At 47.5% G+C, this 17,608-nt stretch overlaps 1 protein-coding gene across 11 annotated transcripts in view; it reads left to right on the forward strand.

Moving 5' to 3' along the window:
* LOC147020482 (regulator of G protein signaling 7-like) overlaps positions 1-17,608 on the forward strand; it is a 151,539-nt gene that overhangs the window by 40,058 nt on the left and 93,873 nt on the right. For 2 of the 11 annotated variants that reach the window (XM_085895855.1, XM_085895851.1), the window contains exon 2: positions 11,162-11,305. The exons of 6 other annotated variants lie outside the window; for them this stretch is intronic. Coding sequence is in view for 2 of the 5 variants with exons in the window: in XM_085895850.1 (XP_085751976.1) it covers positions 1,295-1,363 (69 nt within the window). In the remaining 3 variants the exon portion in view is untranslated. 3 more of the 11 variants (XM_085895846.1, XM_085895850.1, XM_085895856.1) reach the window with 3 other exon arrangements.

Below are 17,608 nucleotides of genomic sequence, written 5' to 3' on the forward strand. Positions count from 1 at the left end.
TATCCGGCTCCTCGGGTGTTTCTCCATCCCCTATGTCTGGCTGTCTGTGCCAGTGGGGTTCCTTGGGTTCCCATCGTAGCAGCGTTCATTAGCAGCATCGGTGTCCCAAATGACTCAGATTGCTGCTGTGCCGTATCCATCGCTCGAGCCTGATCGACTACCTTGTCAAGAGTGGGTTGCGCTTTCTCTAGTAAGCGTTGCCGTATGTGGGCTGATCTGAGTCCTTGGATGAATGCCTCCCGTGTGGCTTCCTTTCGGTGTTCCTCGGCGCTTACGGCTCGGAAGCTGCAGTCTTTTCCCAGCTGATTCAGAGCTTGCAGGAACTGATAGATTGTCTCCCCGGCTGCTTGCTTGCGTGTGTTGAGAAGATGTCGTATGTACACCTCGTTCTTGGGCTTCACGTAGAGCGCCTGCAGCACGTCGATCGCTGCTTCGTAAGTGTCGCACTCCGAGAAGAGCCTGTACACGCTGGGCGAGACATGATTCACGAGAGCGGCAAATTTGTCGGCTCCTTCCTCGATGATGGTCAGATAGTGTGAGAAGGAACAGAACCAATGCGACCATTTCATTTCTGCGTCAGTCGCGTTTGGGTCTGCGTCGAACCTCTCTGGTTTGTAGATCTTGTCCATCGTTGGTTGAGAGAGCAGAGAAAACCAAATGGAATAAATTGAAATGAAAACGAGAGAAGAACCTTCAGAGTTTAGGCTTTATTCCATTTGATTGGAGCCGCTTCTGTGGGCACACCGGGGAATACAGGTTCAGCTAGGAGTACATAAGCAGTAACGTATACATGTGCGATTAATCATTGCAGACTAAATCCGCGTAAGCACGGAGTTCGATATAATCTCCATTCTCACCAGTCAATGAGCACCTTCAGTTAACGAGCATCAAGTGAACAGCCGATGTAAATGGCAATGCCCCGGGGACAACCACTCGTGCCGCGGAGACCTCCCCTTATACGCGAGACGCACAACATGTGATCCCGCGTCATGTCCCTCAATTCACCTCAATTCACCACAGTGAGGAACGATTCTTCCTCACCACAAACTAATGGGGAGAAGGTGAATCGGGAGCCTCGCCCCCCCCCCCAGCTGAGGTGTTCGACGAAATGGACTCGTCCACCCCGACCGGCGTTGGAGAGAGGGTGTGTCCGTGACGTAATTAATCCACCCCCACCAAACGAGGAAGTGAAAGTGGTTGCTTCCTCTCCTTTACCATCCACTGTACAGGACAGTGTGGACGATATGGAGGTATCTGTTTCGGATACGAGGAAAAATGGGCCAAAAACGGTCAAATGTTGATGCCTTTGATGCTAAGGAACAGAATAAGGTCCAGATCGTGTCAGGCTCGGTGGAGCCCCAAGGTATGTTTGACATTGGAATCCCCTTTGGTACTGGAGTCGTGTGTGGATGTGGAAACTTCGCTTGTTCCACTGGCCGACTCTGAGTGGGACACAGAGAACAGTGAGGTACCTCAGGATGTTTTAAGTGTTTGTCCTGTTAGCCAAACTTGTTCAGACGAGTTAACAGCTATGTCTGACAGTGATGAAGAAATAGATAAAGGGGAAAATCCCTGTGAGTTAAATGTTAACCCCTCCCTCACAGATGATGATTTAAGGGTTGTGGAGGGGAAGGACGTGGACAAGGCAAATTCGGAGGGGTCCGTAAACAGAGCAGAACTTTTTGTTGAGCCAAAAGTAAGTGTTCCACAAGTAATAGGAGAGGCCATAGATGAAGCACTTGATTCAGATGAAACCTCTTATACCCCACATTTTAGTGCTTTAAGCTCTCAAGAGGATGAAGGGGGAAACGACACAACCTTAGTGTCTCAAGAAAATGTGATTAAATTCCTGGATGATACATTCAGGAAAAGATACGTAAAAATCAAAGATTACTTCCTGAATTTACACGATTTCATTAAAACTGCAAGGAGTATGATTCGTGATCCTTATCAGGTTAACATGTCAAATCCTCAATTCCAAAGGTTAAGGAAATGTGTTACTTGGGCTGGTAAAGAGCTTCAAGAATAACTAACAGAATGGAGATAAAAGCATCCCTGAACATCAATGGGGGCCGCAGTTGTGTGCGTCGCCTCCGGGTATTTCAGCTCTTCCAAAATGAAAAAAATTGATGTGTTAATGCTACAGGAGACGCATGCAAATCAGTCGACTGAGGATGAGTGGTGTAAAATCTTTGAAGGTTGTCTTTTTTTTCTCGAGTGCGCTTGTTGAGGCCAAGGCTGGTGTGGCAATAGTGTTGCATCCTCGACTCCAGCCTTCGGAGATAACTTGTAATATAAGGAAATTTGCAAAGGTTACTTACTGTCTGTGCAATTTGTCAGTAGTAACCTAAAGATTTGCATGACAAATGTTTACTGTCCTAGTGCTAACTCTGAAAGAGGTGCCTTTCTGTACAAGTTGGCAGAGTTTGTAAGCACCATTGACTTAACCATGTTGTTGTGTCTGGGGGTGACTACAACTGCACCCTCAACCCACAACTTGATCGGAACACTTGTGAGCCTCATCCACCCAGTGCAAGGCCTTGGCACAGCTAGTTAAAAAAGTTTAAACTGGTGGATGTGTGGCGGGTACAAAACCGTAAATTCCGTCAGTATACATGGGTTTGTGCATTAAGAAATGTTTTGACGATGGCTCGCCTCGACAGATTTTATGTTGATCATGAAATGGTAAACATTGTTAAGAACTCTTATATAAGGCCGTCTGGTTTTTCCGATCATCACATGATTGTTATGGTGTGTGGCTTTCCTCATCATGTCTGTGGAAGTGCATATTGGACTTTTAATTTGAAAATTTTACAAAGTGCACGTTTTATCGAAGCTTTTAAAATGGTTTGGGAAAAATGTGAGTCACAAAAGGGTTCATATTTGAACTTAAGACAATGGTGGGACTGCACAAAGTCCCAAATCAAATGTTTTTGCCAACAATACTGCTCTTTCAGCACATACAACGCTTTTGGTGTGATATCTGCTTTTAAAAAACGATATACTTATCTGTGAGCAGAAAGCTGGATTGTCCAGCGTGAATGTCCAGCAGTTGTCAGAGAAAAGGACCCTTCTGGCTGAAATGGTGAAAGAGCGGGCGGCCGGTGCTTTCGTCGGACTGCGGAACGAAAAAAATCCAACTTGACACACCAAACAAAGGGTTCTTCAATTTGGAAAAAAACGGTCAAGACCTCTCAACAAATCCATGCTTTGCGCTCTTCTGGTGGTGATTTGTTGACCTCCCAGCGTGATATCAAGCATGAACTACAAGACTATTTTTCTAAACTCTTCACAAAAAGAGCTGTGGATGAGGAGAATAGGAATGCGATGCTTGAACAGCTCCCTTCTCTGTCTGAAGACCAACAACAATTGCTTGAGCCTGGCATTTCTCTTGGAGAACTTACTGCTGCGCTCAAGGATGGGAAAGCCCCTGGACTAGACGGCCTTCCGGCTGAATTTTATAAAGCTTTCTGGGACATTCTAGGCCCTACTCTTCTTGAGGTCTTTCACGAGAGTGTTGAACAAGGTGAATTGCCATTGAGCTGCCGGAGGGTAGTTTTGTGTCTCCTTCCGAAGAAAGGAAATCTACATGAGACCGCAAATTGGCGGCCTGTGTCACTCCTCAACACGGACTATAAAATATTGTCAAAAGCACTTGCAACCCGTCTAAAGGAAGTCATCTCTTTCTTGATTGGCACTGATCAATCATACTGTGTTCTTGAACGTTCCATATACGATAATATTTTTTTGGTGAGAGACTTGATCAGTCTCGGTCGAACTACATCTCCTGGTTTTGGTTTATTGCTTTTAGATCAAGAAAAAGCTTTTGACAGTGTTGACCATTCTTTTTTTGTTTGATGTCTTAAGGAGAACAGGGTTTGGGGAAAAATTTATTGCTTATGTTAAGTTATTGTACAAAAATGCATCTTGTCTGCTGAAGGTTAATAATAGTCTTTGTTACCCTTTCCCCTTTCAGCGAGGCATCCGTCAGGGCTGTGGGCTATCAGGCATGCTCTACAATCTATCCGTTGAACCTTTATTAGTTTTACTTCGGAACTCAGTGTTAGGAGTCTCTCTTTCACAAAACTCCAAAGTCGTTGTTTCAGCTTATGCTGATGATATTTGTGTTGCTATTGCAAATCAAAAAGATGTTTCTGAGGTCTCTCGTTACCTTACCCAGTTTGAGCTCGCTTCTACTGCAAGGGTAAATTGGAAAAAAAGTGTAGCTTTTTGGGTGGGCCCCAGATCGCCTTCCTCGTCCCTGCCTGCTTTACCAGGAGGAATTCAGTGGAGTAGTGAGGGGTTTAAATATTTCTGCTTATTTCTAGGAATTGAAGTGTATGAACAAAAAAATTGGGAGAACTTCCTGGAAAAAATTAAATTGAAACTGGCAAGGTGGAGAAGATTGTACCAATTTCTCTCGCTTAAGACACGGGTGTCAATCATAAACAACCTGGTGGTTCCTTTTATTTGGCATAGACTTATCCCACTTGAACCTCCGAGATACTTGATCACAGGCATTCAGAGGGTTCTGACTGATTTTTTTCTGGGGTGGCCACCATTGGCTGGGCCCATTTGTGGTCTGCAGACCCCAAAATGCGGGTGGTCAAAATCTGATGCATATCCCAAGTCGGATAATGGCATTCTGGATTTCCACGATCAAGCGCCTACTGTACATTGAGTGTGTTCCTTGGCGACCTCTCACAAACGCCTGTTTGCAGAAAGTGGAAGGTCTGAAATATGACCGTGAACTTTTCCTCATCGACCTGCAACACGTTGACATGTCTCAGCTCCCCAGTTTTCATCAGAGCCTTTTGAATGCTTGGCAAGTCCTCGGAGTGCAACGTTTAGAGGTATCGTACGATGCCCAAAAGTTTGTACATGAGCTATATTAGTTCGGAATCCTTTATTCTCGAGAATTTCAACCTCCAGGTCGTTTATGCAGTTTCACCAGTGTTGGAATAAACAGAGTGTGAGACCTGTTGCATCCATCCTTGAATGCCTGGCTCCCTGTAAGCTCACTTTCATCAAAAACTGGTGTTTGTTCTGCTCGTATTGTGGAAAATGTCTTGAAAGCAGTAATTCAAACCTTTCATGGACTAAACATCGGGTGGACTGGGGTGGATGAAGTGGTAGACTCACGTCTATTTCCTGAATTTCAAATTGCCTCAAAAAAACAATAGGGTGTGTTCTCCTCAAACTTAGAGGAAATTGGTGTGTTTCACGTCATGGGGAAAACGGCTATCTACAACATATGTCTGGAAGCATGTATACCTTCTTTTCCAAAACTGTTGAAAAATCGGTGGAATGAGATCTTACCCGCTGGAGCTTTTTTAACTCAGTGTGGAACAAAATGTATAGTTCTCCAACTCCTGGGCGAACTGGAGACCTGAATTGGAGACTAGCACATCAAGCCCTCATCACACAGACATTACTCCATAAGTTTAATTCTTCTGTTCCAATTTCTTGTCCGTTTTGTGATTTAATTGAAAATGTTTCCCACGTTTTCATTGAATGTAAGAGATTGGTACCCCTCTTTCTCTTCCTTCAACAGCTCTTCTATAAATTAAATTTTGTTTTTTTCCTTTCCAGTCTTTATTTATGGAATTGGGGGGGGGGGGGATTATAAAAGTAAACCAGTCCTCTCGTTCTTGTCTTTTCTGTTGGGCATTGCTAAACTGGCAATTTATAAAACCAGGAAAGCAAAATTGAAGGGGGAAAATGCAAATGTGCTTTTCTGCTTTTTAGGTATGGTTTTGGCACGAGTAAAAATGGAGCAGGTTTATCTTTTGAGCCTGGATATTGTGGGTGATCAGTGGTACACTGATGAGGTTTTGAGTTTCTTTTCGTGAGGAATCTGTTTGTAAAAGTGGAAAGTACTTACACTTACTTTTTGCATATATGTATTGTTCTATGCTGGTTTTTTGCCATGAACAGGCACCCTTGTTTGTATTGCTTTTGTTGAATTTATTTTTGCTGTAAAATCGTTTGGATTTGTTTTTCTGGAGTGTGCCTTTTCTGGTGTTCCCGGTGTGTGCCTCGGTTAGAATAGGTACACCGTATCCCTGCGTGTCGTAAGAGGCGACTGAAAGGGTTGGCGTCAGGAAGGGCATCCGGCCCTAAAAACATCGCCTCAAATGGAAACCATGATGAGTACAACTGATGGGCAGGGTACAGCCCGATGTACCCCGTGGGGGTCCTCAGCCCCTCTCGTTAAAACTCAAGGTGGGGAACCCGATCGAAGCAAGGGAGGAAATTTTTCCATTTATGATGACCAATCGTCTGATGCTCTACGTGGAGATCGGTTTCTGAGGTTTGGTACATGGAATGTTGGGACAATGACAGGGAGATCTGGAGAAGTGGTTGAAACATTGGTCGGAAGAAGAGTGGACATGTGTTGTGTGCAGGAGACACGATTGAAAGGAAGTGGTGTGAGAATGGTGAAGGGTAGGCAGGGGCAGAAGTACAAGTTTATGTGGCAAGGGTGCCCGGAAGGTGTGCATGATGTTGGTGTCATGTTTTCTGAGGAGTTTGAAGACAGTGTAGTGAGTGTGACTAGAGTGAGTGAAAGGTTGATGATGGTGAGAATCGTGATCAGAAAGCTTTTGGTGAACGTCATCTCGGGATATGCCCCGCAGGTCGGTCGAAGCGATGAAGAGAAGAACATGTTCTGGTGTGTGATAGAGAAGTTGATGGAGAATGTGAAAGATGAGGAAGTTGTTGTGGTTGGAGGAGACTTGAATGGACATGTGGGAAGGAGTCCAGACGGTTTTGAGGGAGTCCATGGGGGTTATGGATATGGTGTGAGAAATGGAGAAGGTGAAAGGATCTTGGAGTTTGCTGATGGAGCTGATTTGTTGATTTGTAATACTCAATTCCAGAAAGCGGATAATAAGCTAATTACATACACGTCAGGTGGGTCGACGACAACCATTGACTACCTGATGGTGCGTCGGTGAGATAGGGGAAACCTCCGGGACACAAAGGTGATCCCAGGGGAGGAGACTGTTTCACAGCACCACCTGGTTGTCTGCGATATTAGGGTGAAAGGTGCGAGGAGAATTCAGCGGGTGAAGTACCAACCGAGGATGAGGGTGTGGAGGTTGAAAGAGGCGACAGTGAAGGAAGCATTAAGAGAGAGGCTGAGTATGGTTGAAGATGATGTGGTTGAGCTTGAAAGTGGTTGGATGTCAATGAAAGCTAGTCTATTGGGAGCCATTGGTGAGGTATGTGGATGGACAAAAGGACCACCGAGGCACTCGGAAACATGGTGGTGGGGTGATGAAGTTGGAAAGACGATTGAAGAGAAGAGGAAGAAGTTCAAGGAATGGCAAAAGGCGAAGGGTACAGTGGAAGAAGAGGCTGCACATGAAAGTTATAAGGAAGCCAAGAAGGCTGCAAAGAAAGAGGTTGCAAAGGCGCAGGAGGCCCATAGGAAAATGTTTGGAGAACGCTTGGATTCGGAGGAGGGTAAGAGAGCGGTATTCAGGATCGCAAAGCAGATAGCGAGAGAGAGATTTGATGTGACGGGGGTGAGTTGCTTGAAGGATGAAGTGGGACAAATCGTTGTGGACTCAGATGGAAGAGATATATGGAAAGGCTGTTGAATGTAGAAAATGAATGGGATAGCAACATTGAGAGTAACCTGGTTTTAGGACCAGCAGAGAAGATAACTGAGGAGGAAGTTGAGGAAGCTAAAAGAGCAATGAAGAGTAGAAAAGCAGGAGGGCCGAAGGGAGTTGTGGGAGATGTGTTGAAGGCAGCGGGAAGTTGGGGTGTGAAGAGAATGACAGAGATCTGTTATCTGGTAGTGAAAGAAGGCCGCATTCCAGTGGATTGGGAACTGAGTACCCTCGTCCCTCTGTACAAGGGGAAAGGTGACCCTCTGGACTGTGGCTCCTATAGAGCAATAAAGTTATTGGAGCACGGAATGAAGGTATTGGAAAGGGTGTTGGAGAAGAGGATAAGGAAGAAGGTAAAGATTGACGAAATGCAGTTTGGATTTATGCCAGGAAGAGGAACGACAGATGCAATTTTTATTGTAAGGCAGTTGCAGGAGAAGTACATGGAGAAGAGGAAGAAGTTGTTTTTTGGGTTTGTTGATCTGGAGAAAGCATTTGATCGGGTTCCACGTGACGTTATGACATGGGCATTGAGGAAGTTAGGAGTGGAGGAATGGTTGATCAGAGTCGTGATGGCCATGTACGAGAGAGCACGCACAGCTGTAAGGACGAAGGATGGGAACAGTGGTGAGTTTGAGGTGAGGGTAGGAGTGCACCAGAGGTCGGTACTAAGTCCACTTCTATTTGTAGTTGTGATGGAGGTGCTGGCTCGGAGGGTAAAGGAGGGTTTACCGTGGGAGCTGCTGTATGTGGACTGGGAAGTGGCAGTGTGCTGTGTGCAGGAAGGGTGTCGGAGTGAACTCCATTCAGTGTACAATGTGTGCTGAATGGGTTCATCGAAAATGTAGTGGTGTGAGAGGGTCATTAACCAGTGTGGCAGCTACATTCAAGTGTAAGGTGTGCATCGAGGGAGCAGCAGATGAAGGAATTGTTGAGTTGGATCTTTGAGATGGTGTGAAGCTGGAAGAGGTGAAAACATTTTGCTATCTCGGAGACATGCTGAATGGAGAAGGTGGATCAGACTCTTCGACGGTTGCTAGAGAGATGTGCATGGAAGAAGTTTCGGGAACTGAGTGGCGTGCTGACAAAGAGGGGAGTGTCGTTGAAGCTGAAGGGAAAGGTGTATGCTACATGTGTGAGGAGTACGATGATTTATGGGAGTGAGACATCAGTACTGAACATGGAGCAGCAACAAAGGGTGGAAAGGGTGGAAATGCGAATGGTTCGGTGGATGTGTGGAGTATCGTTGAGAGAGAGGAAGACAAATGATGACTTGCGGAAGATGATGGGAATAGAGTCTGTGATGGAGGTTGTGAAGAGAAACAGGTTGAGATGGTTGGGTCATGTGTTGAGGAAGGATGAAAGTGACTGAGTGAGAGGAGTGTTGGAAATGAGTGTAGTTGGAAGTGGAGGATGGGGAAGAGAAAAAAACTTGGCTAAAGGCGGTGGAAGAAGAAATGTGGGCAAGAGGATTAAGAAGGGGAGATGCAGAAAATAGGGTAAAGTGGAGAAGATTGTCATGGGGCCCGCAAGGCTAACCCCCGCTTTAGCAGGGAAAATGGCCTGTGTGTGTGTGTGTGTGTGTGTGTGTGTGTGTGTGTGTGTGTGTGTGTGTGTGTGTGTGTGTGTGTGTGTGTGTGTGTTTTTTCTGGTGTGTTTTGATACTTTTATAATAAAAGCATACGAAAGTCAAGTCTCTTCCTTTCCTGGCTGTCTATTCCCACGCCAATTGTACCGCATATTGTACTTGTAAATGATGTAATCTGCTCCGAATCACTCGGTACACATGCACAGAGACCCCTAGTAATGAAGTTCATTAGGGTGGCTTGGGTGTATTTCATGTGTGCCAGATAAGGTTGGAGTATGAAACAACTCAATTTTTTTTTCAAAAGAAGTCGGAAATTCTTGGAAACATCCCTGCGAGAAAGGGGTGTGCCCTCAGCATAACGAAATAACAGAAAACTTTCTGATCAACTCGTCCAAAAAGTTGATATCTTGCTGTCCTTATTGCAAAAACTCCCGACGATATGGGCTGTGAAAGGCCGAAGGTTCGTAGACGGGCGTGTTCTACCCAAACATTTGTGCTTCTTAATACTGATGGGAAGGTCATATCTGGGGCTTGTTGATGCACAGGGTAAGTTTTGGAATGATGTTATTTACTATTAATAATGTCTGGGAGGAGGGGGGAGTGTGGGGTGGGAGTTGTATGGGCTGTGAGTACTTGTGATAAATATGTATTTTTCGTTTGCTTCCGGGGCTATAATCTAAATTATATGAGTTTTAAATTTATTGGAGAAAGGAGAAGTGTGTGTGTGTGTGTGTGTGTGTGTGTGTGTGTGTGTGTGTGTGTGTGTGTGTGTGTGTGTGTGTGTGTGTGTGTGTGTGTGTGTGTGTTATATCCACTGCTGACGCTAACTAATTGTACTAACAGGGAATGGAACCCGACTCCTCTCATCCACGGATATTTGTCATATTTTCTACATTTCCGTGAGTCCAATTTTCATTCAGGAACAGAACAATAATGGTTTATCATTTTGAAATTGCCACTCTTTTGTCAGAATGCTGAAAATTGTGTTTAAAAGACTATTTCAATGACAGATTTCCCGCTAGTAACAGCAGGTTAAAAGTGTCCGGCGATCAGAACCAAGTCACTGAAAACGCACACAGCGCATGCGCGAAAGGCCGCGTTAGCATTCATACATAATTTCGAAAGTTGCATATTGTTACCCTGTTACCCCATTGTCAGTTTGACCTTGTTCTTCCATGAACTTCGCTTTTGTAGAAAAAAAAAAAGCTCAGTGGTTAATTGGCAAACCCAGTCATCTTGATAAAGATATAAAAGAGGACTTATGATGAAACAAACTTTTCAAAACGCATTTGGTTAAAAGGGTTCTCTTCATCTTGAGTTCAACGATTGGTATTTGTGACATGAATATTTATTATATCAACAACTGCATCAAGGCACTTTATCAACATGGCACCTTAATATGAGTACAATGTCACGACTTCTCACCATCACTGATAGACATGACCATTTCGGTTGAACAAGGTTTCACGTTGGCATCATCAGAGACACAACAGCTTGTTAGTTTGTGCAAATCTTGTTTTATGGATCATGATCCAGTTTCACGAATCCTGCAGTGGGAGTAGTTTCCACCAATCTGGTGGGTGTTGGGAGGAGGTAGGGGAGGGGTTATTAGTCCCCTACTACCGGTTTAACCAGAGGGGACGATAAGTTTTCTCTCCATCTGTCCGTCTGTCCGTCCTTCCCACCGGTTGTTTTTCAGAATTTTTTTCTCCACACCCCTTAACATATACAAACTGAAACTTGGTAAATGACTTTATCATGATATGATACAGAACAAGTTTGAGTTTCAGAGCGTTTCGTCAATTTTTCAAAGAGTTATGTCCTTTTTGGAATTAGAATATGTCACATCATGAGGGGACATGTATTGCAAAGCAATTTCCGCTCTTGTTACCTCCGCCACCGAAGGTGAAGGAGGTTATGTTGTCACCCCTTTCTGTCTGTTTGTGTACAGGATATCTCAAAAAGTTGTGGACGGATTCGAACAAAACTTGGTGGACAGGTTGGGTGTTTAGCAAGAACGAATTGATTCGATTTTGGTGAAGGTCTGAATCGGGATCTGGATACGAGAATTATTTAATTCCCTCCGCCACTGAAGGTGAAGGAGTTTATGTTTTCACCCCTTTCTGTCTGTTTGTCTGTTTGTGTACAGGATATCTCAAAAAGTTGTGGACAGATCCGGATGAAATTTTGTGGACATGTTCGGTGTTTGGTAAGGACGAACTGATTAGATTTTGGTGAAGATCCGGATCTGGATACTAGAATTTTTAAAGTGTTTCTTCACCATTGATAGATAGGGTCAAAAACGATAGAGAGCACGATATATCAAAAAGTTGTGGACGGATTCGGATGAAACTTGGTGGACATATTAGGTGTGTGACAAGGAAGAATTGATTCAGTTTTGGTGAAGATCCAGATCCGGATCCGACTACGAGAATTTTTAAAGTGATTCTTCACCATTGAGAGATGGGTCGAAAAATGATATATGCCACGATACCTCAAAAAGTTGTGGACAAATTCGGACGAAACTTGGTGGACAGGTTGGTTGTGTCACAAGGACGAATCGATTCGATTTTGGTGAAGATCCGAATACAGATTTGGATACGAGAATTATTTAATTTTTAAAGTGATTCTTCACCATTGAGAGAGAGGGCCAAAAAGGATATAGTACTGTACAACATGATATCTCAAAAATGTATTCGGCCCTATATGTTCTCGTGGATCAGGCATTGTGTGGTGGTGGTATGCGCTCTACCGAGTGTCCTAATTTACGATGTGTTTGCCAGGTGAAGAAATTGTGCTGTCACGTGATTGGGTTTTCGTATATCATGCCTCGCCCGCTAGGGGTGGGAAGAGTGTGCTTCTGGTCGCAAAATAAAGCGGAGCAGATGGTGGCCCGCGTGCTTCTTGCGTCCCACCGCACCTGGTACACTCTAGTTGGCTGACGAGGATGGTTGAATACGGACTTATGCCCGTTTTCGACGGGGACGACTTCAAATTGATTTCGGAGCAATTGGGATGCTATTTCCACGCGAACGATGTGGTCGACGAGAGCAAGCAGAAGTCGATCTTGCTCGCTTCGCTTTCGCCGGAGCATTATCGGCTGCTGGGTGATTTAGTGGCACCGAACAGGCCCCGGGATGACGGGCTGGCGTTTCGGGACATTGTGGAGAAAATGAAAGCACACATGGCGCCGGAGAAGTCATTGCAGCTCGCTCGATTCCAGTTCGATCGCCTCTCGAAAGGGGCAGAGGAACGCGTCGCTGAGTTCGTGGCGCGGATTAAGCGTGCTTCCGTGGCCTGCAAGTTCACGGCGGGGGAGCGGCCAGCTCGGCTCAGAGATCGTTTTATTGCTGGTTTACAAGATGCGAAAATGGTTTCAGCGGTTCTACGGCTGAAGGATGAAGCCATTACATTCGACTCGGCGGTCAGCACGGCTACGGCGGTCGAGCAGACTCGCGGGGATGTTCGAGCCATCACCGGCCACGCGGGGTCGCGAGCACCCCGGGACGCGCGCACGACCTGCGATGCGGGTCAGACGTCGCCACGCGGCCGCGCGTGCGGCGGGGTGACCCCGCGGACATGCTTGGGATGTGGAGGTCGACACCTGCGCTGTGCGTGCCCGTATAAAGGCAACGTGTGTTTGAATTGTCACAAGGTGGGTCATTTGGCGCGTGTGTGCCGTGGGGCGCCGGCCACCGTTAAAGTCGTGGACGGCGATGTGCGAGGCGACTCGCGGCGGAACCAGCGGCCGTTGTTGAGCCTGTTTTCAATTGGCCCGGCGACAGCGCGCCCGATGACGGTGGAAGTCGAAGTGAACGAAACGCCGATCACGTTCCAGGTCGATACGGGAGCAGCGGTGTCGCTCATCGGCGAACAGACCGCGCGTAGACTCAACGGCTTGAAGCTTATCAGGTCAAACCTCACGCTGTTCACGTACACCCGCGAGAAGATAACGCCAGTCGGGATGGCAGACGTGTCTGTGCGGTACCAAGGCCAGGTCTCCACGCTTCGGGTGTACGTCGTACGGGGGAGGGGGCCGTCTCTCCTCGGCCGAGATTGGATGACCCGCATCAGGCTAGACTGGGCCGCAATTCACCTTGTGCAACCCGTGCCGAGCCAGTGGGAGGATCAGTTGGAGGAGATTCTTCAAAGACATCAAGGGATGTTTAGCGACGACCTTGGAAAACTCAAGGGCATGGAGGCGAAACTCTTCTTGAAGGAGGGGGTGGTTCCTCGGTTTTGTAAACCGCGTCCGGTTCCGTATGGCCTGCGGGACAAGGTCAAGGGTGAACTGGATAGGCTGGAGGCCTGTGGAGTGATCGAACGGGTGTTGTGCTCGGATTGGGCCACCCCGGTTGTCACGGTGCTGAAACGGAATGGAGACGTCCGATTGTGCGGGGACTTCAAATCCACGGTTAACCCGGGGCTCAGCGTGGAGCAATATCCACTGCCGTCAATCGATGAGATATATGCGCGATTGGCGGGGAGTCAATACTTCACGAAGCTAGACCTGCGTGATGCATATTTTCACCTGCCGATGGATCCCGGGAGTAGCGAGCTTTTAACAATCAACACGTGTCAAGGACTCTATCGATATACCCGACTCTGTTTTGGGATTGCTTCGGCCCCAGCTTTGTGGCAGAAAGCCATGGATCAGGTTTGCATTGGCCTGCCCGCTCAGACCTACCTGGACGATGTGCTCATTGCGGGGAAAACGGCGGACGAGCATCTTGCGAACATTGCCCGAGTGCTGACAAAGCTAGAAGCGTGCGGCTTGCGCTTAAACAGGGACAAGTGCGCGTTCTTCAAGCAGCGCTTGGAATACCTCGGGCACATCATCACGCCGGAGGGGCTGTTGAAAGGTCCTCGGAAGGTGGAGGCGATTCAGCGCATGCCACCGCCTCGCGACAAGACGCAGCTGCGCTCGTTCATTGGCATGGCCCAGTATTACCAAAGGTTCGTGCGCGGGCTCAGCTCACAACTTGCGCCGTTAACGCGGTTGCTCAAGAAGGACGAGCGCTGGGCTTGGGGGCCTGCACACCAGGCGTCGTTCGACCGCGTCAAGCGGCTGCTCACAGAGGATACGGTCCTCATGCACTATGAGCCTGCGCGTCCGCTCCTATTGGCATGCGACAGCTCTGCATATGGCATCGGGGCAGTGCTCTCCCACAGGATGGACGATGGTTCAGAGCGGCCTGTTTGTTTTGCATCCCGGACCCTGTCCACAGCAGAGCGCGGATATGCCCAGATTGAGCGTGAGGCTCTCAGCCTCGTCTGGGGTGTGCGGAGGTTTCATCAATATCTGCTGGGGCGGCATTTCACTTTGCAGACGGATCACAAACCGCTTCAATTCATCCTGAGACCTGAACGCGGGGTGCCGGTGGTAGCAGCCGCGCGAATACAGCGGTGGTGTCTTTCTGGGTGCTTACGATTATGATATTCAGTTGCGAAGCACCGAGAAGCATGCTAACTGCGACGGGCTCTCACGCTTGCCGTGTGCAGAGGGTCCAGCTGTGTCTGAGTTGGGCGACCGGGTCGATGTGTTCGTGCTGGACCAGGTCCAAAGCGGGCCGGTCACGGCCAGGCAGGTCGCGGTGGAATCGGCTCGTGATCCGGTGCTTGCCCGTGTCGTCCAGGCGATTTCTACGGGGAATTGGAGCGATCTGCCTTCGACACCGGCATTTCAACCTTTCACGTCACGCGCAGCGGAGCTGTCGTTGGTCCAACGGTGCGTAATGTGGGGGATGAGGACCGTGATTCCACCGAGGTTCAGACAGCGGTGTTTGGAAGAACTGCATGTCAGTCACCTTGGCATCGTGAAGACCAAGAGTCTTGCTCGTAGCCTGTTGTGGTGGCCGGGGTTGGACAAAGACATTGAGCAGTTGGTTAAGCGTTGCGCCACGTGCCAGACAGATGCTGATAACCCGCGTCGAGCTTCGGGTCTCTGGTCTGTGCCAGACCGAGCTTGGCAGAGGGTCCATGTAGATTTTGCGGGACCGGTTAATGGCAAGATGTTTTTGATTGTGATCGATGCATTCTCTAAATGGTCGGAGGTTGTAGTAATGCAGCATACTTCAGCAAACATTACAGTAGAGAAGCTGCGGACGATCTTTGCTAATAAAGGGTTGCCGGAGATCCTGGTCTCTGATAATGGTCCGCAGTTCATTGCGGGTGTATTTGATGAGTTTATGCGCCAGAATGGTATTCGACATCTAAGGTCCGCACCGTATCACCCTGAGACGAATGGCCAAGCTGAGTCGTTTGTCAAGATGTTGAAGCGGGCTTTGCGCAGGGGGGGTGTTGCACCTGTGCAGACGGTGGTCGATGTCTTTTTGCTCCATTACAGGAACGCAGTTCATCCTGTCACGGGTGATTCGCCGGCCATTCGTCTCTATGGACGGGCTTTGCGGTCCAGGCTGGATTTGCTACGACCTGGAGGGTCGGGGAGTGGGGCGATGTCGCGTCCGACGCGACTGCGCAGCTTCGAGGTGGGGCAGCGGGTAATGGTGCGCGATTATTTCCACGGTTCCAAATGGGTGCCGGCGGTGGTCTCTGTGGTGCTGGGGCCGGCGAATTGCATGGTGCAGACTGATGGTGGGGATGTGTGGAAGCGGCACGTGGACCAGATGCATGATCGCTGTTCAGCGTCACCCCCCCACACCTCCCCGAGCCGAACGATGCGGGACCCCCACCGGTAGTATCGCCGGCACCTGACGTTGTATCGCCGGGGCTGGCTGGGCCGGCGCCAAGGGGGGCTTCGCCTGATGCCGTCCTACCCGGGGACGTCGAGCAGGCTGGGCAGTCGGGGGGTAGCTGGTGTTGCGGAAAGTGCGAGTCCGGCGAGGGTGTCACCTCGACCGAGCCGGGAGGTGTCTGAGCCTGGGCTGTCTGGTGGCGCTGCCCGTCCGAGGCGGGTCAGGGTGCGGCCGCGGTACTTGGAGGATTATGAGTGTTGATGGGTTTCCGATGGTCATGTTGTGATTATCCGTTCATTATGTGACGGGTCAATTTACGAGGGGAGGAGTGTGCTGTGTCACGTGATTGGGTTTTCGTATATCATGCCTCGCCCGCTAGGGGTGGGAAGAGTGTGCTTCTGGTCGCGCAATAAAGCGGAGTAGATGCTGGCCCGCGTGCTTCTTGCGTCCCACCGCACCTGGTACACTCTAGAAATGACCTCGTGGATTAATTAATTTATTTTATAATTCGATACCAATTTATTTTCACAGCTGCATCCCTTAATGTTGATCTTAAAACTATCAGAGATAGCTTACCTAGACTCCTGTGTGTACAATAATGGTACTTTGTCATTTGAAGTTTGTTTTTCATGTTGGTGCAAAAGTAAGGCATTGGACTTTGAGCGGTCGTACGGGTTTGAGTCCTGACTCAATTAAAAACTGTTGGATTGTAAAGAGCACCCGTTGGACTTAGTCCGAAACAGGTGCTTTTGGATTTGGTCTCAATTTTAGTGTCTGTGTGTGCATGCGTCCGCAACATCATCTCGGGCATTATGGACCAATTTTATTCCGACTTGGCACAAAGACAACGCCTCATGGTCTACATATGCACATCATTTTGTTTCGCGATGCGATCAAGGATGGCCAACGAGCGGCCATTTTAGTTGTAAAAAACTCCGGTATCGAAAACGTCCTCAACCATTTCTCGGACATGCATTTACCGATATTGCTCAAACTTGGCACATAGATAAGGAATGATGGCTTACATATGCACGTCATTTTTTTTTCGAGATCAGATCCAAGATGGCCGACTGGCGGCCATTTTGTTACTTAAACGTCTCCCCAACCATTTCCGGACATGCATGATCCGATTTTGTTCAAACGTGGCATAAACAAAGTACACAATAGCATACACTTGCACCTAACATTATTTTGCGATCTGATCAAAGATGGCCGACTGGTAGCCTGGCAGCCATTTTAGTTGTAAACTAGACGACCCGTGAACCCGTTGGGTTCCCGTTGTGACAGCGGTTGATTAAAAAAAATAAGATAGCTCCAGCAAACTATACCGCTGAGGTTGTTTGCATTGATCAAATAATCCCGAAGAGTACTTGATTGAATCGGGAATTTATTTTTTAATAATTTTTTTCGTTGTCCGATTTGAACGAAACTTGATATTGCGCGTCAATGTGAAAAAAAAAAACGGAGAAAAGAAAGTCGAATAAATTATTGTGCGTAATCTTCTGAACGCAATTTTATTTATTGATGAACACGGAAGTATTTGATCAAAATGGTGATGTTTATTTTATGCTTAAAAATAAATCGTTCTTTTTCTCTACTAAATGTTTGAGATTTTAAAATAAATCATTTCAATAAAAAATATAAAAGATAGCTCCAGCAAACTATACCGCTGAGGTTGTTTGTATTGATCAAATTCTCCCGAA

Source organism: Eptatretus burgeri, chromosome 9 (assembly GCF_056783735.1).
Source record: "Eptatretus burgeri isolate ZD-2024b chromosome 9, Ebu_testis_v1, whole genome shotgun sequence".
In the NCBI taxonomy this organism is placed as follows: Eukaryota; Metazoa; Chordata; class Myxini; order Myxiniformes; family Myxinidae; genus Eptatretus; species Eptatretus burgeri.